The following is a 22,283-nucleotide window of genomic DNA, read 5'->3' as shown; positions in this document are numbered from 1 at the left end:
CACAAGTGGAGGTTGAGTGAGAACGATGGAGTGAGTGTAGAGAATCCATAGCATAGATGCTTAGAAGGACACAAAGATGGAGTGAGGTCCCAAGACCAAGGGCCCTCCCTGTGTGTTGTAAGTTGTTGTCATAGCATCACAGTGATAGGGAGTGCGAGGGCTGCATAGTCGAATAATTAAGTGAATGTGAACATAGAGAGAGAGGGAATGGGTAAGGGTGCAGGGATGTAAGGGTCAAGTGGGATGTGGAGGAGGAGGTTGACAATGAAGAGTGCTGGTGATGAGAGGCGATGGGGATCAGATTGTTGGTCATGGTGATGTCATACTCACTTTTCCTGTGCGGAGAAGATCATGAAACCTCTTTCTGCGCTGCAGCCAGGTTCTGCTGCACATTGAGATGGCACTGACCTCCTGTGCCACTTGCAGCCACACAGCTTTGGTCTGCTGGGGAGGCTTTTTCCTCCCAGGGGAAGGAAACAGCCCTTCCTTTTGAGCTCTGGCTCCCTCCACCAGAGCTTGGAGGGAGTCCTCATCAAAGCGGGGTGTGCACTTGGGTGTGGAGCTTTCCATGTTTGCACCACTAATCCCTCAGAAGTCTCAGCAACAAAGTAGTTCGGCAGAAAATGAACCAAGGCTGCTTGCAGGCCTTAAATGCAGCTGCATAGATGACATCATCAGAGGTGAGTTTCAGGACCAAAAGACTCATTGGGCCAGGGGTTCCCACACGCTGGGAATCAAGTGCCCAATTATGGCAAAATTGCTAAATTATCCCGCCTCACATCGGAGGCGGGGGCAGGACCCGCCCCCCAACCTGCCCACAATGACAAAATCCAGCCCTAAGTAACTGAGGGGTGACCTAATGGACGTCTTTAAATTATGAAACATTTTGATAGAGTGGGTACAGAGAGAATGTTACCACTTGTGGGGAAGAGCATAACTAGAGGCCATCAATATAACATAGTCACCAAGAAATCCAATAGGGAATTCAGAAGAAACTTCTTTACCCAAAGAGTGGTGAGAATGTGGAACTCGCTACCACAGGGAGTGGTTGAGGCGAATAGTATGGATGCATTTAAGGGGAGGCTGGACAAGCATATGAGGGAAAATAGAATAAAGAGTTATGCTGATAGATTTAGATGCGGAAAGACGGGAGGAGGCTCGTGTAGAGCATAAACGCCGGCATGGACTGGTTGGGCCGAATGACCTGTTTCTGTATATCCTATGTAACAGTTGTGACAAGGTTGAAAGACCCATCTTTGCTGTGTGTGAGACCACACCTGGAGTACTGCGTACAGTTTTGGTCTCCTTATTTAAGGAAGGACATACTTGCATTGGAGGCAGTTCAGAGAAGGTTCACGAGGTTGATTCTGGAGATGAGGGGGTTGTCTTATGAGGAAAGGTTGAGCAGGTTGGGCCTATACTCATTGGAGTTTAGAAGAATGAGTGGTGATCTTATTGAAACATATAAGATTTTGAAGGGGCTTGACAAGGTAGATGCAGAGAGGATGTTTGCCCTTGTGGGGGAATCTAGAACTAGGGGGCATAATTTCAGAATAAGGGGGCACCCTTTTAAAACGGAAATGAGGAGGAATTTCTTCTCTGAGGGTCGTGAATCTTTGGAATTCTCTTCCCCAGAGAGCTGTGGAGGCTGGGTCATTGAATATATTTAAGATGGAGATAGACAGATTTTTGAACGATAAGGGAGTCGAGGGTTATGGGGAGTGGGCAGGGAAGTGGCGCTGAGGCCAAGATCAAATCAGCCATGATCTTATTGAACGGCGGAGCAGGCTTGAGGGTCCAAATGGCCTACTCCTGCTCCTACGTCTTATGTTCTTATGTTATGTTCTTATGCTGGCCTCTTAATTTGCAGAGCAGATGTATCTGTGCACCGTTAGCTGTCTCTTATAATGAATGATCAGCAATTGCCTAAGGGCACTCATGTATAAGTTTGACAATATGTTACCAACAGAAATCCTGTGAGGAGGCACAAAATGGACACTACATCAGAGTGTCTTGTTTGAGTCAGCTCAGGTGCATTAGCAATACTGAAGTTGGCAGATTGTTGGGGTCTGTCACAATTTTATGTTGAACGGTTTCAATGGGGTGTTTATAAAATTGCTGAGGCTGTTCATTAGCTCGTTCAGTGTTAGCCCACGTTCAGTGAAAACAAATCGCTATCTACCAAATGTTGTGACCCCTGAGAGGAAATAACACAAAGACTCCCAGTGCCCCTCTTTTATTACAATGGCCTTTTTTTTGGCAGCAGTGCTGTAATATAAATGCGACGGTATTAATGTTGCCAAGAAACCTCAGGAGGTGGTTTGCCAATGCTGCTCCAGAGGCCCAGCACTGCTGAGGGTGCCAGCTGTCTTTTTTTTGTTGCCCCTCCTGTCTATAGATGCCCGGTTTGCTGTACCGCTCGCCAACGCGGTTTATTCCATTGATGGTCTGTACGGACCCTCTCCGGCCATCTGCAAAAAGTCTCCAAGCCAGAAAATAGACGTCATGACTGTGGCTTCCAAACAACTGCATGTGCGAAAGCTCGAGTGGCTGCAGCTGTTTCCCCGTGGCTGCCCCTTCACTGAAATCTGTTGGCGGTGTAAGTGGGACAGATTGCCGGGCGCTGGAAGCTCTAGCACATTGCAGAACTGCTTGAAGCAGAAACTGTTCAAAAGAAAGACTTGACAACATCTGAATGTGCTTCACACACAGAATTATTTTTGAAGTACCAGTGGCTGTTGTTATGTAGGCAGATGCCGCACCACTGTCCAGTTGATTGATGACTGCTTGATCGGTATTGTTTTGAGAGGGGACTGTTGGCCAAGATACCAGGAGTGTTGTGTCTGTGTATAATAAGACACAGACTGCAGGAGAACGGTACAACAGGTGTTTACTCAACGTGGCTCACACGGGAACTGATCTGTACAGATTACTACTCGGTGCTATATACAGGTGTGGTCACTGCCGGTACTGCAGTATACATGAGCTGTAAAAGATAGTTCCCCCCCTTAAAGGTATATACATTACAATTCCTCCCCTTTTAGATTAACAGTACCATAACACTCATTTAACAATTAAATATCAACTAATTACAATTAACACTTTTAACATGCAACATTAGCTGAAAATAGTCTATTTATATATTCAGTCTTTGGGGAGGCTTCCTGATCCTTTCTGGATAGCGCCTTTCCCGAGTGTCTTGCTCTTGGTGCGGAGGCGATTCTGGCCCCCTGTCGTCGGTTGGTTCATCAGCTTCCGATGCTACTGTTTCTGGGGTAGATGCGACCTGTACGTCGGGTTCATCACCAGGTACGTATGGGCGAGGCATGGGGTTGACTTGTTCCCGTGACTCTAGGATCTGGTCAGCATGGCGTCTCACGATGCTCTCCCCAACGTCCACTGTGTACATTAGGGGGCCCTGCCGTGTGCATATCGTTCCTGGCTGCCATTTTTCTGTTCGGTAGTCGCGGGCCAAGACTGGTTGCCCTACATTGAAGCTCCTTGTTGGCTTCTCATGGATGTGCTGGAATTGCTTACTCTCAACATCTCTTCGTACGTTTGGTCTGAGCAAATCCAGGCGAGATCTTAACCTTCGGTTAAAGAACATCATGGCTGGAGCCTGGTTGGTGACTGCATGTGTCGCATTCCGGTAGGCGAACAGGAAATTGTCCAGCTTGTGCTGCAGCGGAATGTCGTCATCAGTTTAATAATGTTCCTGTGAAACACCTTGGGACATTTTACTATGTTAAAGGCGCTATATAAATGCAAGTCGTTGTTGTTGTACGGGTAGGATAGCCTGTCAGTAGATATTATATGATTTCCTGCTGGTCAATGCAACTGTGGAGCTAGGTTTTGTATTTCATTCGAGATTCTTACTGGCCAGTTATGTTGCATATAGTAGCAGCCTTGCATCAAAATATTTCCTGTTCCTACAACCTCGCATCAAATTATTTTTTGTTTCTACAAATCAAGACGTGTACAAAATATGAACACGATGTATGTGCACTTGTGTACATAGTGGGCCATGGGTTCAAATCCCACTCCAGGGCTTGAATATATGCTCTAATCTGACACTCCAGTGCAATACTAAAATTGTTTCATTGTCGGACATGCTGCCCTTAAGATGACGCATTAAATCCAGGCCTCCGTCTACCTGATTTTTTTATTCGTTCATGGGATGTGGGCATTGCTGGCGAGGTCAGCATTTATTGCCCATCCCTAATTGCCCTTGAGAAGGTGGTGGTGAGCCGCATTATTGAACCGTTGCAGTCCGTGTGGTGAAGGTAGTCCCACAGTGCTGTTAGGGAGGGAGTTCTAGGATTTTGACCCAGCGATGATGAAGGAATGCCGATATTTTTCCAAGTCAGGATGCTGTGGGGCTTGGAGGGGAACTTGGAAGTGGTGGTGTTCCCATGCGCCTCTGCCCTTGTCCTTCTAGGTGGTAGAGGTCACGGGTTTGGGAGGTGCTGCCGAAGAAACCTTGGCGAGTTGCTGCAGTGCATCTTGTAGTACACACTGCAGCCACGGTACACCGGTGGTGGAGGGAGTGACTGTTTAAGGTGATGGATGGGGTGCCGATCAAGCGGGCTACTTTGTGCTGGATGGTGTCGAGCTACTTGAGTGTTGTTGGAGCTGCACTCATCCAGGCAAGTAGAGAGTATTCCATCACTTCTGGACTTGTGCCTTGTAGATGGTGGAAAGGCTTTGGGGAGTCAGTGGTTCAGGTGGATGAAAAAGATCCAATGTCTATTCAAAGGGCAGCGAGTTCCCCCGGTGCCGTGGTCTCTCTTCACTCCTTCACTCCTTCCTCGACCAACACTGGCAAAAAGAACGATTAACTGGACATTCATCTACGGCCTGTTTGAAAGATTTTGTTGCGTGCAAACTGGCTACTGTGTCCGCCTGCACCGCATTTCAAAGTAATATTGTACGTGAAGGACTTTCGGAGGTTTCTGAGAGATGTGTCAAGGTGCATGCATTATTTTACACGGGTAAGATTACAGGGGAACATTCAGGCCAGAGCGCAGAGGAAAAAGTGATCACAATTGGAGAACATTGACATGATCCACTGCAAATGAGTCTTTAGCAGAGACTTTTCTAGGTCCAAGCCCAGGCAGCGACTAGCATAAAATTGGGTGGGTTGGAGAGCACACCCGTAAAGGAATCCACTCAATTTTCCTTCCGTTCATTTAAATGTGTGCATACCCAGTAAAAAAAAACTCTCCTTATTACCGTCGTGGTTTGATGTGCAAATGTGGGATACTCTTTGTTGTTTGTAAGGGCAGTGAGGAAAAACATAAATATAAGCTATAGGAGCAGGAGCAGGCCATTCGGCCCCTCAAGCCTGCCCCGCCACCCAATGAGATCACGGCTGATCTGATTTTGGCCTCAACTCCACTTAACTCCCCATAACCCTTGACTCCCCTCTTGCTCAAAAATCTGTCTATCTCCGCCTTGAATATATTCAATGACTCAGCTTCCACAGCTCTCTGGGGTAAAGAATTCCAAAGCTTCACGACCCTCTGAGAGAAGAAAGAGGCGATGTACATCTGAAAGCAGACACTTTATTGTGATTTACCTTTAGGCACTTGTAGTGCAGACTTTAGGAAATGAAGAAGCGCTGGAACTTGATGCTGCTTCAAATGCTGGAAATACACAGCACTTCGATTTAGCATCTGGCTAGTAGAAACATAGAAATATCGAAAAATAGGAGCAGGAGTAGGCCATTTGGCCCTTCGAGCCTGCTCCGCCATTCAATATGATCATGGCTGATCCTCTATCTCAATACCATATTCCCGCTCTATCCCCATACCCCTTGATGCCTTTTGTGTCTAGAAATCTATCACCTTCTTCAATATATTCAGTGACTTGGCCTCCACCGCCTTCTGTGGTAGAGAATTCCACAGGTTCACCACCCTCTGAGTGAAGAAATTTCTCCTCATCTCAGTCCTAAATCCCAGCCAGGGGAAACATCTTCCCTGCACCCAGTCTGTCTAGCCCTGTCAGAATTTTATATGTTTCAATGAGATCCCCTCTCATTCTTCTAAACTCTAGTGAATACAGGCCTAGACATCCCAATCGCTCCTCATACAACAGTCCTATGTTTTGGATGGGACTCTTCATCCGAAGTGGAGAAGCTCCCTTTATAGGGCTGATGCGAACGAGTCAGAACATGTCCCAAGAAGGAAAGCAGTGTAGAAAGGGTGAAGACCAAGTAGAGATTGAGTTCAGGGCTACACATAGGCATGGGTGGACTTGGCTGTGCACTTTGCAGTATTTTCCATTTCCATTTAAGATTGCCAGCACTGGTAACTGTGAGGCCTGCAGAAATTCTCGTGCTGTGGCTTGTCCAACAGTCCTTGTGGATGGCAGAGCGCTGTACAGAAGACAAAACCCTCGATAAATTCAGCGCTTGTTGAAACAATTACAACTGTAACAATTATATCTTTGGAGATGAGGTGCACTAGGCTGTCCTGCTGCAGATGAGGATATTTTTACACCCGGGTAGTGTTGGTTTCAGATGAGGAGGTGACAGTCACGGCGATAAGAAATGCATTTGCAACCTCTTCTACTCTAATATTAAGGGATTTCATAGTCGGGATCCTTCAGCAGAGTTTCCTGGAGATCTACTGCTGCTCACTCGGTCCAATTAGTTCACAACATGGTCTTTTTCGATGCTCTTCCCCGATCTCCCCTTTTGACCGCTTGTCATCAATCTGATGGAACAATCAATTCAATTTTTTATTTGTCATATATGCAGCAAACGTGTGTACTGCACAATGAAATGTTGATTTTTACGAGTCCTCCCAACATTGGAATAAATATGGCATAACAATGATAAAAATACTAATAGAAATACAGTAATAATAAATAAAAACAATAATAAATAATAATAAATTATTCGTTCATGAGTCTTATGGCCTGGGGGTAGAAGCTGTTTTGAAACCTGCTGGTACGAGGCCGTATGCTTTGGTATCTCTTACCGGACGGGAGCAGGGCGAAGAGGTTGTGGCTGGGGCGGCTCGCGTCTTTGATGATTCTCAGGGCCTTCCCCCGGCACCTCTCGGGGTAGATATCCTGCACAGCAGGTAGTTTAATTCCTATAGTATGTTGTGCAGCTTTCACCACCATCTGTAGAGCCTTGCGGTCTATGGCGGTGCAGTTGCCATACCAGGTAGTGATGCAGCCGGACAGGATACTCTCGATGGTGCACCGGTAGAATTTGGTGAGAATCTGGGGGGCCATTCCAAATTTCTTCAGTCTCCTGAGGAAGGACAGGCGTTGGCATGCCTTCTTGGTTACGACGTTGATGTGATGGGACCACGTTAAGTCCTCCGTAATGAATACACCCAGGAATTTGAAGCTGCTGACCCTCTCCACCTCAGCCCCTTCGATGTAGATTGGGGTGTGTCCCTCCCCCTGCCGCTTCCTGTAGTCCACGATCATCTCCTTTGTTTTGCTGATTTTTCCAACTGGCTTTATTAATACTATGCAACTCCACCACAGGTTGAAGAATTTCTCGGTGCTTGTAGAAACATAAGGGGGCATACTAGTGCGATAGAAATGCCTGTTTTCGTTTTAAAAAAGAAACAAATACTGATTTGATCCAAACCCAAACCAAGCTTTTTGTTTCGTGGCTCAGTCAATTAAATGGAGCAGAATTGATGACCTCAGATGTGAGAGCTGAATTTGCATTGCGCTGATTGATCCCATTATGTGTTAATACTGAAGTGATCTCTGTTTTTATTTTTCATGTTTGTACAGTTGGCAGGAAGCAATTTATGAAGTTCGAGTGGGCCCAGAACGCAGCCAGCGCACTTGGATGTGAACTAGAGGAACTTTCAACTGCAGTCTTCAAACATCACCTCAAGCAGATCATCCAGCAGGCTACAAATAGATTTAGTTCGGCTGACACTGCAGACTGCACGACAGGTATGGAGACAAAGACCATCTCATCCAAAAACTAGTTCAAACCCAGCTTAACGTGTTTATATTTAATGCCTACTTTTTTCTTAAATAAAATAGGAGTTGAATGTTTGCTTTCTGACTGCCCGCGCGAAGGGTCGCTGAACCTTCAGGGCTACCTTACTTGAACCGGAGCGGGCAGGGAAATGGCTTTGAGCCCAAGATCAGCCATGATCTTATTGAATGGCGGAGCAGGCTTGAGGGGCCAAGTGGCCTACTCCTGCTCCTATTTCTTATGTTCTTATGTTATGTTAACCCGCTATGTCTATTGGCTCAGTAGCTGTTGTGCTGATCACTGGAGTATCAATCCAGAGCCCCATGAGTTGGACCGCCAACTCGGAGTGAATTTAAACCCATGATTTGCTTTCATTAGGTAATTCTGGTTGTCCTGCGCTATGTGGCGGGATGGAATGCTTATGAGATGCCTGAAACTCATTGAATGAGCCAGGGCTAGTCTTGCTAAGTAGAAACGCACCTTGCCCATTAATCGCAATTAGCGTTGGCGTTGAAAGGCGGCGCTGGTTCCCTTGATGATGATTCAGAGATAAAGTCACCACATCTCTGAGCCATACAGACTAGGACGGTCCCAGGCTCAAGCCCTATTCTGTGATGAGTTAGCAGATCTTAGCCCAGACAGCAGTAAAGGTAGTACAACTGGTCACAGCACCCCTTGATTAGGGAAGAGAAAAACCACCTAGGACTATTTCTCTTGATGGCCATCCAGTGATCCCTGCTGGTACCTGCATGTGTGGGTGTGGCAGGAGGACAGAACAGACTCTGTTGTTGTCAGGCCTTCATCACCTGACGGTTGCTGTCAAAACTCATACGTGAATCATGGTCACCTGGGCACAGTGCAGGAGGATGCCCAGTGCCCATGAAATCTTGGCCCAGATAAGAGTGGTAGGGGTCGATTTTCCTGAAGCCGTCAGGCGGGGTTTCAGGCGTGTGGTGGGGGGGAAAATCCTGAATTTGGGGGTCCCGACACCATCACGTCCAAAACCCGTCCCACACAACTTTCAGGGGCGGCGGGTACCCACCCCGCACTGGGACCTGCCAAACCAGGCAGGAAGGGATTAGTGCCAATTAACTGCCTGTTAACAGGTAGTTAACAGGCAGTTTTTAGCCTAATCCCTATTTTGAGGGGTTTCGTGTGGGATTCACGACGGCTCCAAACCACGCCAGGTTAGAGCAGGCGGGCCGTCGGGTTGAAGGAGTTGGAGGGGTGGCGATGTCGGTGCTCAGGTGAGTGATGGGTGCATGAGTGCAAAGGTAAGTGTGTTTGGTGTGTGTAAAGAACTTTTACTTACCTGTACTTACATTAACAGCCTTTCTTCCTGTAGCCGTCGGGAGCCCATCACTCAGCCGGCACTTAAAGCTGAACGGCTGCGATCTGTGAAAAGTGACAGCCTTTAGCTTTGAGTGCCGGTGAGAGTTGTAACTAAGTCTGTGCAGAAGGACTCATGTTAGAACTCAGACTGTCAGTGTTTGGCAGCTTCAAACAGCTGTGAAACACTGATATTTCATCTGTCAAGAACTCTCGACTGATGAAATTTCAGTCTGTGACGTCACCTGTTGCCGGGTGGTCCTTAATTGACCTGCTGAGCCCGCTGGGCGGGCTCAACAAGGTCAATCAAGGGAAAATCGCACGGATTGGCCGGACGTCGAAGTAGGCGGGTCTAAAACCCGAAAGTTGTAGTCCCGCCTTCTTCCCGACAGGTTCGGGAAAATCGACCCCGTAATGTCTTCCAGAGAGGAGGAGCAAGAGAAAATTGAAGAGGGGCATAAAACTAGAGTGGGAGTGGTGGAAGGAGGATCTATCACAGTGGCCCTCTCAGCTGCTGCAATCATGAAATGTCCAAAGCACCTTGCCATTCTAGTATGGGGATGAAAGATATTTCTGGTGGCAAATTTGGTAGGAAGAATAAGGAGGCCACATACACCTTGGAAAATAAGTTTCTAAATTATTTTCAAATAATTTGTTTTCAAATCCCTCCATGGCCTCGCCCCTCCCTATCTCTATAATCTCCTCCAGCCCCACAACCCCCCGAGATATCTGCGCTCCTCTAATTCTGTCCTCTTAAGCATCCCTGATTATAATCACTCAACCATTGGTGGCCGTGCCTTCTGTTGCCTGGGCCCTAAGCTCTGGAATTCCCTCCCTAAACCTCGCCGCCTCGCTACCTCTCTTTCCTCCTTTAAGACGCTCCTTAAAACCTACCTCTTTGACCAAGCTTTTGGTCACCTGCCCTAATTTCTCTTTATGTGGCTCGGTGTCAAATTTTTTGTCTTATAATACTCCTGTGCAGCACCTTGGGACGTTTTACTACATTAAAGGTGCTATATAAATACAAGTTGTTGTTGTTGTAAATGGGGTAGAGGAACAGAGGGATCTGGGGGTACAGACACACAAATCACTAAAAGTAGCAACACAGGTTAATAAGGTCATAAAAATTGCAAACAAAGCACCGGGGTTCATTTCTAGAGGGATAGAATTGAAAAGCACAGAAGTTCTGTTAAACTTGTATCGAACCTTGGTTAGACCACATTGGGAGTACTGTGAACAGTTCTGGTCCCCATATTATAAAAAGGATATAGAGGCATTGGAGAAGGTGCAAAAAAGATTTATTGAATGAAAGCAGAACTGAGAGGTTATACCTATCAGGAAAGATTGAACAGGCTGGGACTCCTTTCTCTCGAAAAGAGAAGGCTGAGGGGTGACCTGATAGAGGTCTTCAGAATTACAAAGGGTTTGATAGGGTAGATGTAGAGAAGATGTTTCCACTTGCGGGCGAGACCAGAACTAGGGGCTATAAATATAAGATAGTCACTGATAAATCCAATAGGGAATTCAGGAGAAACCCAACCAACAAATGGCATAAAGTAAGGAAGTCTGATACACCAAGGAATGTTGCATTATCCATTAGGGTGATCCCTCACGTTAATGAGCCTCCGAGAAAAGGAATATGCTTTGCTGGTTGGGCATTTACATGCTCAGAATGTTGCTGTAAGCTGTGCTTCCAAATGGGCAGAGCCCGATGTGAGATGTATGCAAATAAGTATGCTGCATTACAATTAATGAGCAAACCAATGAAATGCAATCTCCACACAGCGAGTTCAAAATGAACCGCACCTATCTTTTTCTCCCGAGAGGGAAGTCCCTCTCCATCACATGCCAGAACTGCTAACATTGATTTTCAATATGAGGGAAGTGGAGAAAAGAAGTAAAGTGAAATGCTTGCATTTATATAGTTCCTTAGCACATCATTGAAAAACATCTATGATTTTAAGCAATGAATTACTTTTGGAGAGCTGTGACTGTGTTAAGAATTTTCCACCCTCATTGCGAGCAGCTAGTCTTACACTTCCATGAGCCATTTGGATGTCTCACTTATTTTACTGCCATTGGAGGTGCCTTCTCACTGCTCAATGTATAAATAAAGATTGATTTCAGTGATTCAGAATCCTTTCTATTGGTTCAAATTATGTATTGTGCCAAACTCGTGCCCAAATATATCAGTTTATTCCTGAACAGCTGGGCTTTGAAGACTCCTGCTCTTCTTAAAGTTTTTGCTGTTTGTGGGAGCTCCTACATTACAACAGTGACTACACTTCAAAAAGTACTTCATTGGCTGTAAAGCGGTTTGGGATGCCCTGAGGTCATGGCAGGTGCTATATAAATGCAAGTCTTTTCTTCCTTTTTAAAAAAAAATGGCGCAGAGTCCTGTGCAGGGGCTCCCGTAGAGTCCTGTGTAAGTAGCTGTGCATTACACGTAATGGGCCAGCCCGGTGGATGATTGTAATCGATAAATTGCACTATAGAGTGACGCCGCATGCTCAACGTCTAGTTGTTGAAAGAATTAATAACAATCTGGTCTTACTTTGTAAAGCTATTTTCCTTATCGGCCTCACTGTGTGTGTATCACAGACCCTGGGGAGAGCAGACCAGCCCCACTGTCTGTATCACAGACCCCGGGGAGAGCAGACCAGCCCCACTGTCTGTATCACAGACCCCGGGGAGAACAGACCGGCCCCACTGTCTGTATCACAGACCCCGGGGAGAGCAGACCAGCCCCACTGTGTCTGTATCACAGACCCCGGGGAGAGCAGACCGGCCTCACTGTGTCTGTATCACAGACCCCGGGGAGAGCAGACCAGCCCCACTGTCTGTATCACAGACCCCGGGGAGAGCAGACCGGCCTCACTGTGTCTGTATCACAGACCCCGGGGGAAAGCAGACCAGCCCCACTGTGTCTGTATCACAGACCCCGGGGAGAGCAGACCAGCCTCACTGTGTCTGTATCACAGACCCCGGGGGAAAGCAGACCGGCCCCACTGTCTGTATCACAGACCCCGGGGAGAGCAGACCAGCCTCACTGTGTGTGTATCACAGACCCCGGGGAGAACAGACCGGCCCCACTGTCTGTATCACAGACCCCGGGGAGAGAGCAGACCGGACCCACTGTGTCTGTATCACAGGCCCCGGGGGAAAGCAGACCGGCCCCACTGTGTCTGTATCACAGACCCCGGGGGAAAGCAGACCGGCCCCACTGTGTCCGTATCACAGACCCCGGGGGAGAGCAGACCAGCCCCACTGTCTGTATCACAGACCCCGGGGGAAAGCAGACCGGCCCCACTGTGTCTGTATCACAGACCCCGGGGGAAAGCAGACCGGCCCCACTGTGTCTGTATCACAGACCCGGGGGAGAGCAGACCGGCCCCACTGTGTCTGTATCACAGACCCCGGGGAGAGCAGACCGGCCCCACTGTGTCTGTATCACAGACCCCGGGGAGAGCAGACTGGCCTCACTGTGTCTGTATCACAGACCCGGGGGAAAGCAGACCGGCCCCACTGTGTCTGTATCACAGGCCCCGGGGAGAGCAGACTGGCCCCACTGTGTCTGTATCACAGACCCCGGGGGGAGCAGACCGGCCCCACTGTGTCTGTATCACAGACCCCGGGGGGAGCAGACCAGCCCCACTGTGTCTGTATCACAGACCCCGGGGGCAGCAGACCGGCCTCACTGTGTCTGTATCACAGACCCCGGGGAGAGCAGACCGGCCCCACTGTGTCTGTATCACAGACCCCGGGGAGAGAGCAGACCGGCCCCACTGTGTCTGTATCACAGACCCCAGGGAGGGCAGACCGGCCCCACTGTGTATCACAGACCCCGGGGAGAGCAGACCGGCCCCACTGTGCCTGTATCACAGACCCCGGGGAGAGCAGGCCGGCCTCACTGTGTCTGTATCACAGACCCCTGGGGAGAGCAGACCGACCTCACTGTGTCTGTATCACAGACCCCGGGGAGAGCAGACCAGCCTCACTGTGTCTATATCACAGACCCCGGGGAGAGCAGACCGGCCCCACTGTGTCTGTATCACAGACCCTGGGGAGAGAGCAGACCGGCCCCACTGTGTCTGTATCACAGACCCCGGGGAGAGCAGACCGGCCTCACTGTGTCTATATCACAGACCCCGGGGAGAGCAGACCGGCCCCACTGTGTCTGTATCACAGACCCCGGGGAGAGAGCAGACCGGCCTCACTGTGTCTGTATCACAGACCCCGGGGAGAGCAGACCGGCCTCACTGTGTCTATATCACAGACCCCGGGGAGAGCAGACTGGCCCCACTGTGTCTGTGTCACAGACCCCGGGGAGAGAGCAGACCGGCCCCACTGTGTCTGTATCACAGACCCTGGGGAGAGCAGACCGGCCCCACTGTGTCTGTATCACAGACCCCGGGGAGAGCAGACTGTCTCTAATTATAGATTCCAATAACTTCCCCACAACAGATGTTAGACAAACAGGCCTATAATTTCCTGGTTTCTCGGTTATATTCTTCATTGTTCTGACCAGATGGCACAATGGCAAGAAATCTTTTTTAGTTCACTGTTCATGACAATAAAAGTTGTGGTGTACTCCTCCCTCCAGCAGAGGCAGCCACTAGGGGAGGGGAAAGGTAGCGTCTGGAATGTCTGTGCACACCTGGGCAGGTTAGAGCTTGTAATGATCACAGATGGTCTTTTTTTTGCAAGTTACAAAGTATAGTTCGGGCTCACAAAAAAAGGACTATATTTTGGGGGGTTTTCCAGGTTTTGGGGTTACATAGAAACATAGAAGATAGGAGCAGGAGTAGGCCATTCGGCCCCTCGAGCCTGCTCCGCCATTCAACGAGATCATGGCTGATCATCCAAATTCAGTACCCTGTCCCTGCTTTCTCCCCATACCCCTTGATCCCTTTAGCCTTAAGAAATATATCCAACTCCTTCTTGAATATATTTAATGAATTTGCCTCCACTGCCTTCTGTGGTAGAGAATTCCACAGGTTCACCACTCTCTGGGTGAAGAAATTCCTCCTCATCTCTGTCCTAAATGGCTTACCCCTTATCCTTAGACTGTGACCCCTGGTTCTGGGGTCACAGTCTTGGGGTTGGGGGGGGTGCGGGTGGACACTATGCGCAGTTGGTCCCTTCATCTGTGATTTGGATTTGAATCTAGCCCACGCTGATGGAGAGGAAAGTTGTTGACTGGGCCATGGGAGTGTCAAATATCCAACCTGTTTCCCTCTGCTGCCTTTAGGTCCTCGTTTGACAGGTTTGGAGTGCGTGGAAGGAATGGCGGCCGGGCTGTATGAAGAACTATTTGCCATTGTCATCCTGCTCATCAACAGGTAAAAGCTGCATAGACTTGTGTCCTGTAAATCACACCACACCAACTGAGGGGAAGATCTTGCTCGTAGACCAAGAACACAGAGTTAGTAATTACAGGTTCTCAGTTTCGATAAACTGGTCAACCGATCTAGGGGTGGGGGGAGGGGGGAGTGGGGATGAAGGAGGGGGAAATCATCTTGGTCTCTTTACATGTGGGCAAAGGATTTAGTTGCCAACTTTCTGAATGTAAAATAAGCCTGGATTTGTGAATGTATCAGATATTTGAGACATTCCAGAAGACCTCACAACTAACCTATGCCCCCTTCTACGTGGACTGTGAGAAGAACCATGGGTAAAGTTATAGATTTTGTTGCTGCAAACATTGGTTTAATCTGGAGACAGTATTTTGGGCTGTATAACAAGAGGGTGAAATATAAGTGGTTACAGCCCTGTCAGAGGTGGTGGGACCACCTTGAGGTGATGAATTGAGAGTATGGCACAATAATAAAGCTTATCGACTTAATCCTCATTTGTTTTTCTTGCGTACTGGTATGAATCCACCAAATAAGGCTGGTGACGGCACTAGTTGCTGGGGGTCGGGGTGGGGGGTGGGGGTTGGGGTAATATTTTGCCTCACAACCCCTTATGCAGTAAGTTATGCTCAGTTGTATTGAGAGCTGCTCAGAGAAGGTGAGAACCTCCACAATCAGATGGAGAGCGAACCTGGGCCACACTTTCTGCACCTCCTAGTGACCAGCCCCACAAGTGCCCTTGACTGTTGATTGTGGGAATATACCTTTTATAAGTCTCCTGTTTTATCCAAGAGGATCTTGGATCATTTCTGCTGACCCCGATACGGCAGCAGATTGCACTGCCCCAATGTCCTGTGGTGCACCGGCGAGGTTTGCCTGCAACCTTGAGGATCAGCACAGGTGAAGCAGGATCCTCCTGGGAGACTTGGGTCAGATGGGGGCTGGAGTGTGGCGTGGGACAGATTCTTAAAACAGGGGCAGAAAAATAACTTGATTAAAAGAGGTGTAATTAAAACATGGTGGCAATTTTCCAACACCTTTGGCAGGAAAACAAAGTTCAACTCTTTGAGAATATCACATTAAAGGATTGCTTGCCGTGAAATATTGGTGTCAGTGACTGGAAGACAGAAAGATACGTGTGTTGAAACTACCAATAACCAGACAGAGAAAGAACTGGTGCAATAATGATGATTTACAGGCTTTGTAAATACGATTGAGTATATTATGAAATGAACTAGTGATTGCTAATGGCAGACTGTCACTCCTACACCAGATTTTCCTTTTCTATGGCATAAACAACTTATATATATTGGCCTTGGAAGGAGTGCAATGCAGATTCGCCAGAATTGTTACCAGGGCTTCAAGGGTTAGATTATGAGAACATAAGAACATAAGAAATAAGAGCAGGAGTCGGCCATACAGCCCCTCGAGCCTGCTCCGCCATTCAATAAGATCATGGCTGATCATCGACCTCAACTCCACTTTCCCACCCGATCTCCATATCCCTTGATTCCCCTAGAGTCCAAAAATCTATCGATCTCAGCCTTGAATATACTCAAAGACTCAGCATTCACAGTCCATCTGGGGTAGAGAATTCCAAAGATTCACAACCCTCTGAGTGAAGAAATTCCTCCTCATTTCGGTTTTAAATGGCCTACCCCTTATCCTGAGACTGTGCCCCTAGTTCTGGACACTCCAGCCAGGGGAAACAACCTCTCAGCATCTACCCTGTCAATCTCCTTCAGAATCTTGTATGTTTCAATGAGATATTCTTCTAAACTCCAGAGAGTATAGGCCCATTCTACACAATCTCTCATCATAGGACAGCCCTCTCATCCCAGGAATCAATCTAGTGAATCTTCATTGCACCGCCTCCAAGGCAAGTATATCCTTCCTTAATTAAGGAGACCAAAACTGTGCACAGTACTCCAGGTGTGGTCTCACCAAGGCCCTGTACAATTGTAGCAAGACTTCCTTACTCTTATACTCCAACCCCCTTGCAATAAAGGCCAACATGCCATTTGCCTTCCTAATTGCTTGCTGTACCTGCATGCTAGCTTTCTGTGTTTCTTGCATGAGGACACCCAAATCTCTCTGAACACCAACATTTGAAAGTTTCTCACCATTTAAAAAATATTCTGTTTTTCTATACTTCCTACCAAAGTGAATAACCTCACATTTCCCGACATTATACTCCATCTGCCACCTTATTGCCCACACTCGGTCCCTTCATCCAGGTCATTAATATAGATTGTAAATAGCTGAGGCCCCAACACTGATCCTTGCGGCACCCCACTAGTTACAGCCTGCCAACCTGAAAAAGATCCGTTTATCCCTACTCTCTGTTTTCTGTCCGTTAACTAATCCTCTATCCATGCTACTATATTACCCCCAACCCCATGAGCCCTAATCTTGTGTAATAACCTTTTATGTGGCACCTTATTGAATGCCTTTTGGAAATCCAAATATACTACATCCACTGGTTCTCCTTTATCTACCCTGCAAGTTACATCCTCAAAAAACTCGAATAAATTTGTCAAACACGATTCCCCTTTCATAAAACCATGTTGACTCTGCCTAATCATGTTTTGATTTTCTAAGTGCCCTGATACCACTTCCTTAACAATGGATTCCAGCATTTTCCCGATGACTGATGTCAGGCTAACTGGCCTGTAATTCCCTGTTTTTTCTCTTCCCTCCTTTCCTGAATAGCGGTTTTACCTTTGCGACCTTCCAATCTGCTGGGATTATTATAGAATCTAGGGAATTTTGGAAAATCAAAACCAATGCATCCACTATCTCTTCAGCCACCTCTTTTAGAACCCTAGGATGTTGACCGTCAGGTCCAGGGGATTTGTTGGCTTTTAGTCCCATTAATTTCTCGAGTACTTTTTCTCTACTTATATTAATTAGGTTAAGTTCCTCACCCTCATTAGACCCTTGGTTCCCCACCATTTTTGGTATGCTTTTTGTGTCTTCTACTGTGAAGACAGATACAAAATATTTGTTTAACGTTTCTGCCATTTCCTTATTCCCCATAATAATTTCTCCTGTCTCAGCCTCTAAGGATCCAATGTTTACTTTTGCTACTCTTTTTTCCTTTTTACATACTTGTAGAAACTCTTACAATCTGCTTTTTATATTTCTTGCTAGTTTTCTCTCATTCTATTTTTTTCCTTTTTATCAATTTTTTGGTCAACCTTTGCTGTTTTCTGAAACTCTCCCAATCCTCAGGCTTACTATTATTCTTTGCAACATTATAAGCTTCTTCTTTCAATCTAATGCTATCCTTAACTTCTTTAGTTAGCCACGCTTGGATCACTTTTCCCGTGGAGTTTTTGTTTCTCAATGGAATGTATTTTTGTTGAGAATTATGAAATACTTCTTTAAATGCTAGCCACTGCTTATCTACCACCATACCTTTTAATCTATTTTTCCAATCTACCGTAGCCAACTTTCCCCATATACCTATGTAGTTGGCTTTATTTAAGCTAGTTTTGGACTTAGAATTTCAACTTAATTTTGAGAGTGACTTGCCTATCATATTATGATCACTCTGCCCCAGAGGATCCTTTACTATGAAATTGCTAATTAATCCTGTCTCATTACACAATACAAGATCTAAAATAGCCTGTTCCCTGGTTGGTTCCATGACATATTGTTCTAGGAAACTGTCCCAAATGCATTCCATGAACTTGTCCTCCAGACTACCAGGTGAGAACGGCAGATGTCCTTCCCTAAAGGACAAAGAATGAGGAGAGATTACATAAACTAGGCTTGTAGTCCCTGGAATATAGAAGGTTAAGGGATGATTTGATTGAGGTTTTTAGGATTTTGAAAGCAATTGATGGGGTGGATAGAGGGGAACTTTTTCTGCTGGTAGGCGAGTCTCAGACAACCTTAAAATCAGAGCCGGGCAATTCAAGAGACATTAGGAAACATTTCTTCACACACAGGGTGGTTGAAGTGTGGAACTCTCCCCCACAAAAAGCAGTAAACTCAATTGATAATTTTAAATCTGGGATCGATAGTTTTTGCTAGCCAAGGTTATTAAGAGATATGGGGCCAAGGCAGATGGATGGAGTTAAGATACAGATCAGCCATGATCTCACTGAATGTCAGAACAGGCTTGAAGGGCTGAATGGCCTCCTCCTGTTCCTATGTCCAATCCATCGCTGATCCTTGCTGTAAAGTCTAATTGGAAATTCAACTCTCCGTTGGATGCTTGAACACATAGAGGAGCAGCTTCTATACATGAAATGACATTCGTTTCTGTGTTTATGTTCCTCAGGTCGGTTTCTTCCCAACAGTTGTCGCTGACGTCAATCATGGTGGTGGACACACCCGGCTTTCAGAATCCACGCCACGAAAACAAAGACAGAGCAGCCACTTTCGAAGAGCTGTGTCACAACTACGTGTACGAGAGACTACAGACGCTTTTCCACGAGCGGGCCTTTGTGTCTCAGCTGGATAGATACAAGGAGGTGACGTCACTCTAGTTACATGTTTTATTGTTATTTGTTTTGGTGAACCTTGTAAGGCCTGTTGGAATGAAAAACAGAAAATGCTGGCAATACTCAGCAGGTCAGGCAGCATCTGTGGAGAGAGAAACAGAGTTAACGTTTCAGGTCGATGACCCTTCGTCAGAACTGGAAAAAGTTGGAGATGGAACAGGTTTTTAAGCAAGTGTGGGGCAGGGAAAGGGGGGAAGGAGAGGAAAGAACAAAAGGGAAGGTCTGTGATAGGATGGAAGGCAGGAGAGATTAAGAGACAAAAGGGATGATGGTGCGAGGCAAAAGGAGATGGAAATGGGACAAGTTAAGAAACAAAAGACGGCTCTAGATGAAGTGTAAATGGCAGAATCATCAACAGCTGCCATGTGAGAGAGGGAAAAAAAATGAAAAAAAAGATAGATTCATCTAGAGGGTCATCGACCTGAAACGTTAACTCTGTTTCTCTCTCCACAGATGCTGCCTGACCTGCTGAGTGTCTCCAGCATTTTCTGTTTTTATTTCAGATTTCCAGCATCCGCAGTATTTTGCTTTTGTATTAGGGTCTTTTGGAAGCCTCACATCTTGGCAAACTGACTAGATTTCTACAGATCGCCATTGAAGCTTGGACTTTTGCTGCTGTTAATCTTTTGAGATACAAGTACCGTAAGTCGAACATTGAGGTTTGCCAGGAGCAGAAAGTTGAGATGGACGGTAGGATGTTCTGAGAAGTTCTGATCCCAAAGAGGGGATGGCATGCAGGTATATAAGGTCTAAACAATATGGAAAATATGAACCTGGGACACTATTCCAAGATAAATTCTGGGAATAGAAAAGCAGCATACAGGTTTTTAAAAAAAACATTCATGTCTATCCTGCACTTTGGGACATTTTTCTATATTAAAGGAGTTGTATAAATGCATGGTGGTCTTCTTTTCCATCAAGTGATGAAATGCAAATTTAGAATTGGTGCCAGGAAGGTAGTCTTTGCACAAAGGCTGATTGCTCTTTGGAATGGACTCTCGGTAGGGTGGTGGAGGCAAAAACCAGGGAATTATTTAAGAACAGTTAGATGCTGCGGTGGGTAACTTAGGTTGCTGTAGATGGAGGAGCTAACATGGGTTGTCTTGTGAGCTTGTGACCTACAGCCATTTCGTAATTGGGCAGGTGAATATATTGAGAAGGGCACTTTATCACACGTAGAGCATTGTTGCTCAGTTGGATCACTGTACTTACAGTCTGACCGGTGCAGCAGATGGATTCAGTTGACACCTCTGATGTTGACATTGTGAATTGATGGCAAAGGTCATTATAGGTGGAGAAGGTTGAAAGGTAGTGGGGGGGGGGGAAATCATGCATGTGGTGAGCTCATAATGCAACTTCTGAGGGGCAGAAAATGACTGAGGTAGTGAAGGGTAAGGAGTGTAATAGGATCTTGGGAGTGGCTATATAAATGCAAGTTGTTGGAGCAGAAAGGAAGGCTGAGGCTTCTGGGAAAGGGTAGGCATATTGATGCAAAAATTGATGAATGCATGGTCAGATGTAATGGGTAACTATACTGGTAAATTCTCTGTAAGGCTTTTCAGAAATCTTGATATTGTATGTATTTATTATGCTATTTAAAAAAAAAATGAGTATCAGTAATGGTGACCATGAAACTACTGGATTGTCGTAAAAACCCATCTGGTTCACTAATGTCCTTTAGGGAAGGAAATCTGCCGTCCTTACCTGGTCTGGCCTATATGTGACTCCAGACCCACAGCAATGTGGTTGACTCTTAACTGCCCTCTGAAATGGCCGAGCAAGACACTCGGTTGTGTAAGACAGCTCACCACCACCTTCTCGAGGGCAATTAGGGATGGGCAATAAATGCTGGCCTTGCCAGCGACGCCCACATCCCGTGAACGAATAAAAAAAAAGGTAACAATATGGCTGTTGGTAGCTTCCCCTAATGTGTCTATATATTTAAGTGAATGGTTTGGTTATTTGAACCACTCAGAAAAGTGTCTCCTTTTTGTGCTATGGTATTTTAAAAATTTGAAGTGCCAATTCTAAGACTTTTATTTATACACAATAATGGGTACAGCTATTATAAATAATCTGTCTAGTTTAGAACATTTTATGATTTAAGACATTTGTAAAACTGCAAACAGAAGAGATACTTATTAAATTCACAGTTTTATTCGTGCTCAACAGGAAAAAGTTCAGGTGGCATTTGACATGGGCGAAACCTCTCCAGCATCTACGGTGTCAGTCATCGATCAACCTTCAAATCAGGTAAGGAAAGTAGAGAGTTTGCAATGGGATCTGGAAAGATTAATCTGGAGCATTTGTGACATCTGGTACTGAAGTGATTAGAGGCATCTAGAGGGCTGGACAGGCTGAGCCACCTCTGTGATTGGAATCGATGCAGCAGCAGCAAGGTGCCAAGGCATTATGATTAGGTTCACACCCTCCAATTCTGTCTATATTTTTTAGCTTCAATTTGATGAGAGACAGTCTAATTGTGGCATTATAACACCTTACAGAGGTCCTTGCATTAAATAACGATGCCTCAGAACATTTAACAATGGACAACAAACAGGAAAAAAAGAGACAAATACTGAATGGGATGGTGGAGAGACTACTGCCAAAGGGAAAATCAGAAAGAAAGAAAGACTTACATTTCTATAGCGCCTTTCACGACCTCCGGACATCCCAAAGCGCTTTACAGCCAATGAAGCACTTTTTGAAGTGTAGTCACTGTTGTAATGTGAGAAACACGGCAGCCAATTTGCGCACATAGGAACAGGAGGAGGCCATTCAGCCCCTCGAGCCTGTTCCGCCATCCAATGAGATCATGGCTGACCTGTGACCTAACTCCATGGCCTAGAAATTGGGTTTTGGCTTAGCCAGGGCTTTAGCGCCGGAAATTAGTGCCGGCGCTAAGTCCCTTGTGCGCGCCAAAAATTCAGTGGCGCCGCGCCCAAACGGCTGCCGGCGCTACTGAAGGGTCTTAGCGCCTGGAAAAGGGCGCTAACTGCCGTTTCGCGCCGCAATTCCGGCGCTGCGGCACCCGATGCGGTGCGGCAGGCTGGGGAAGTGCAGGCCTCCTCCTTCCGTTAAGGAGGAGCTGCCTGCACCTGGCCGCGGCCCGCGCAAATCTGCTTA

The 22,283-nt window shown here is 46.6% G+C and overlaps 1 protein-coding gene across 1 annotated transcript in view; it reads left to right on the top strand.

Moving 5' to 3' along the window:
- LOC147103587 (unconventional myosin-XVIIIb-like) overlaps nucleotides 1–22,283 on the top strand; it is a 409,691-nt gene that overhangs the window by 112,746 nt on the left and 274,662 nt on the right. Inside the window, exons 15-18 of the mRNA XM_085962172.1 lie at nucleotides 7,765–7,932; nucleotides 14,541–14,631; nucleotides 18,935–19,127; nucleotides 21,330–21,410. Of these exons, the coding sequence (XP_085818298.1) occupies nucleotides 7,765–7,932; nucleotides 14,541–14,631; nucleotides 18,935–19,127; nucleotides 21,330–21,410 (533 nt within the window). The remainder of the gene's footprint in view (nucleotides 1–7,764; nucleotides 7,933–14,540; nucleotides 14,632–18,934; nucleotides 19,128–21,329; nucleotides 21,411–22,283) is intronic.

This window comes from Somniosus microcephalus, chromosome 19, assembly GCF_052327205.1.
Source record: "Somniosus microcephalus isolate GS21.2 chromosome 19, FLI_Smic_1.0, whole genome shotgun sequence".
Classification (NCBI taxonomy): domain Eukaryota; kingdom Metazoa; phylum Chordata; class Chondrichthyes; order Squaliformes; family Somniosidae; genus Somniosus; species Somniosus microcephalus.
Note: the sequence above shows the minus strand (reverse complement) of the source record. Positions and strands in the feature narration are given on the sequence as shown.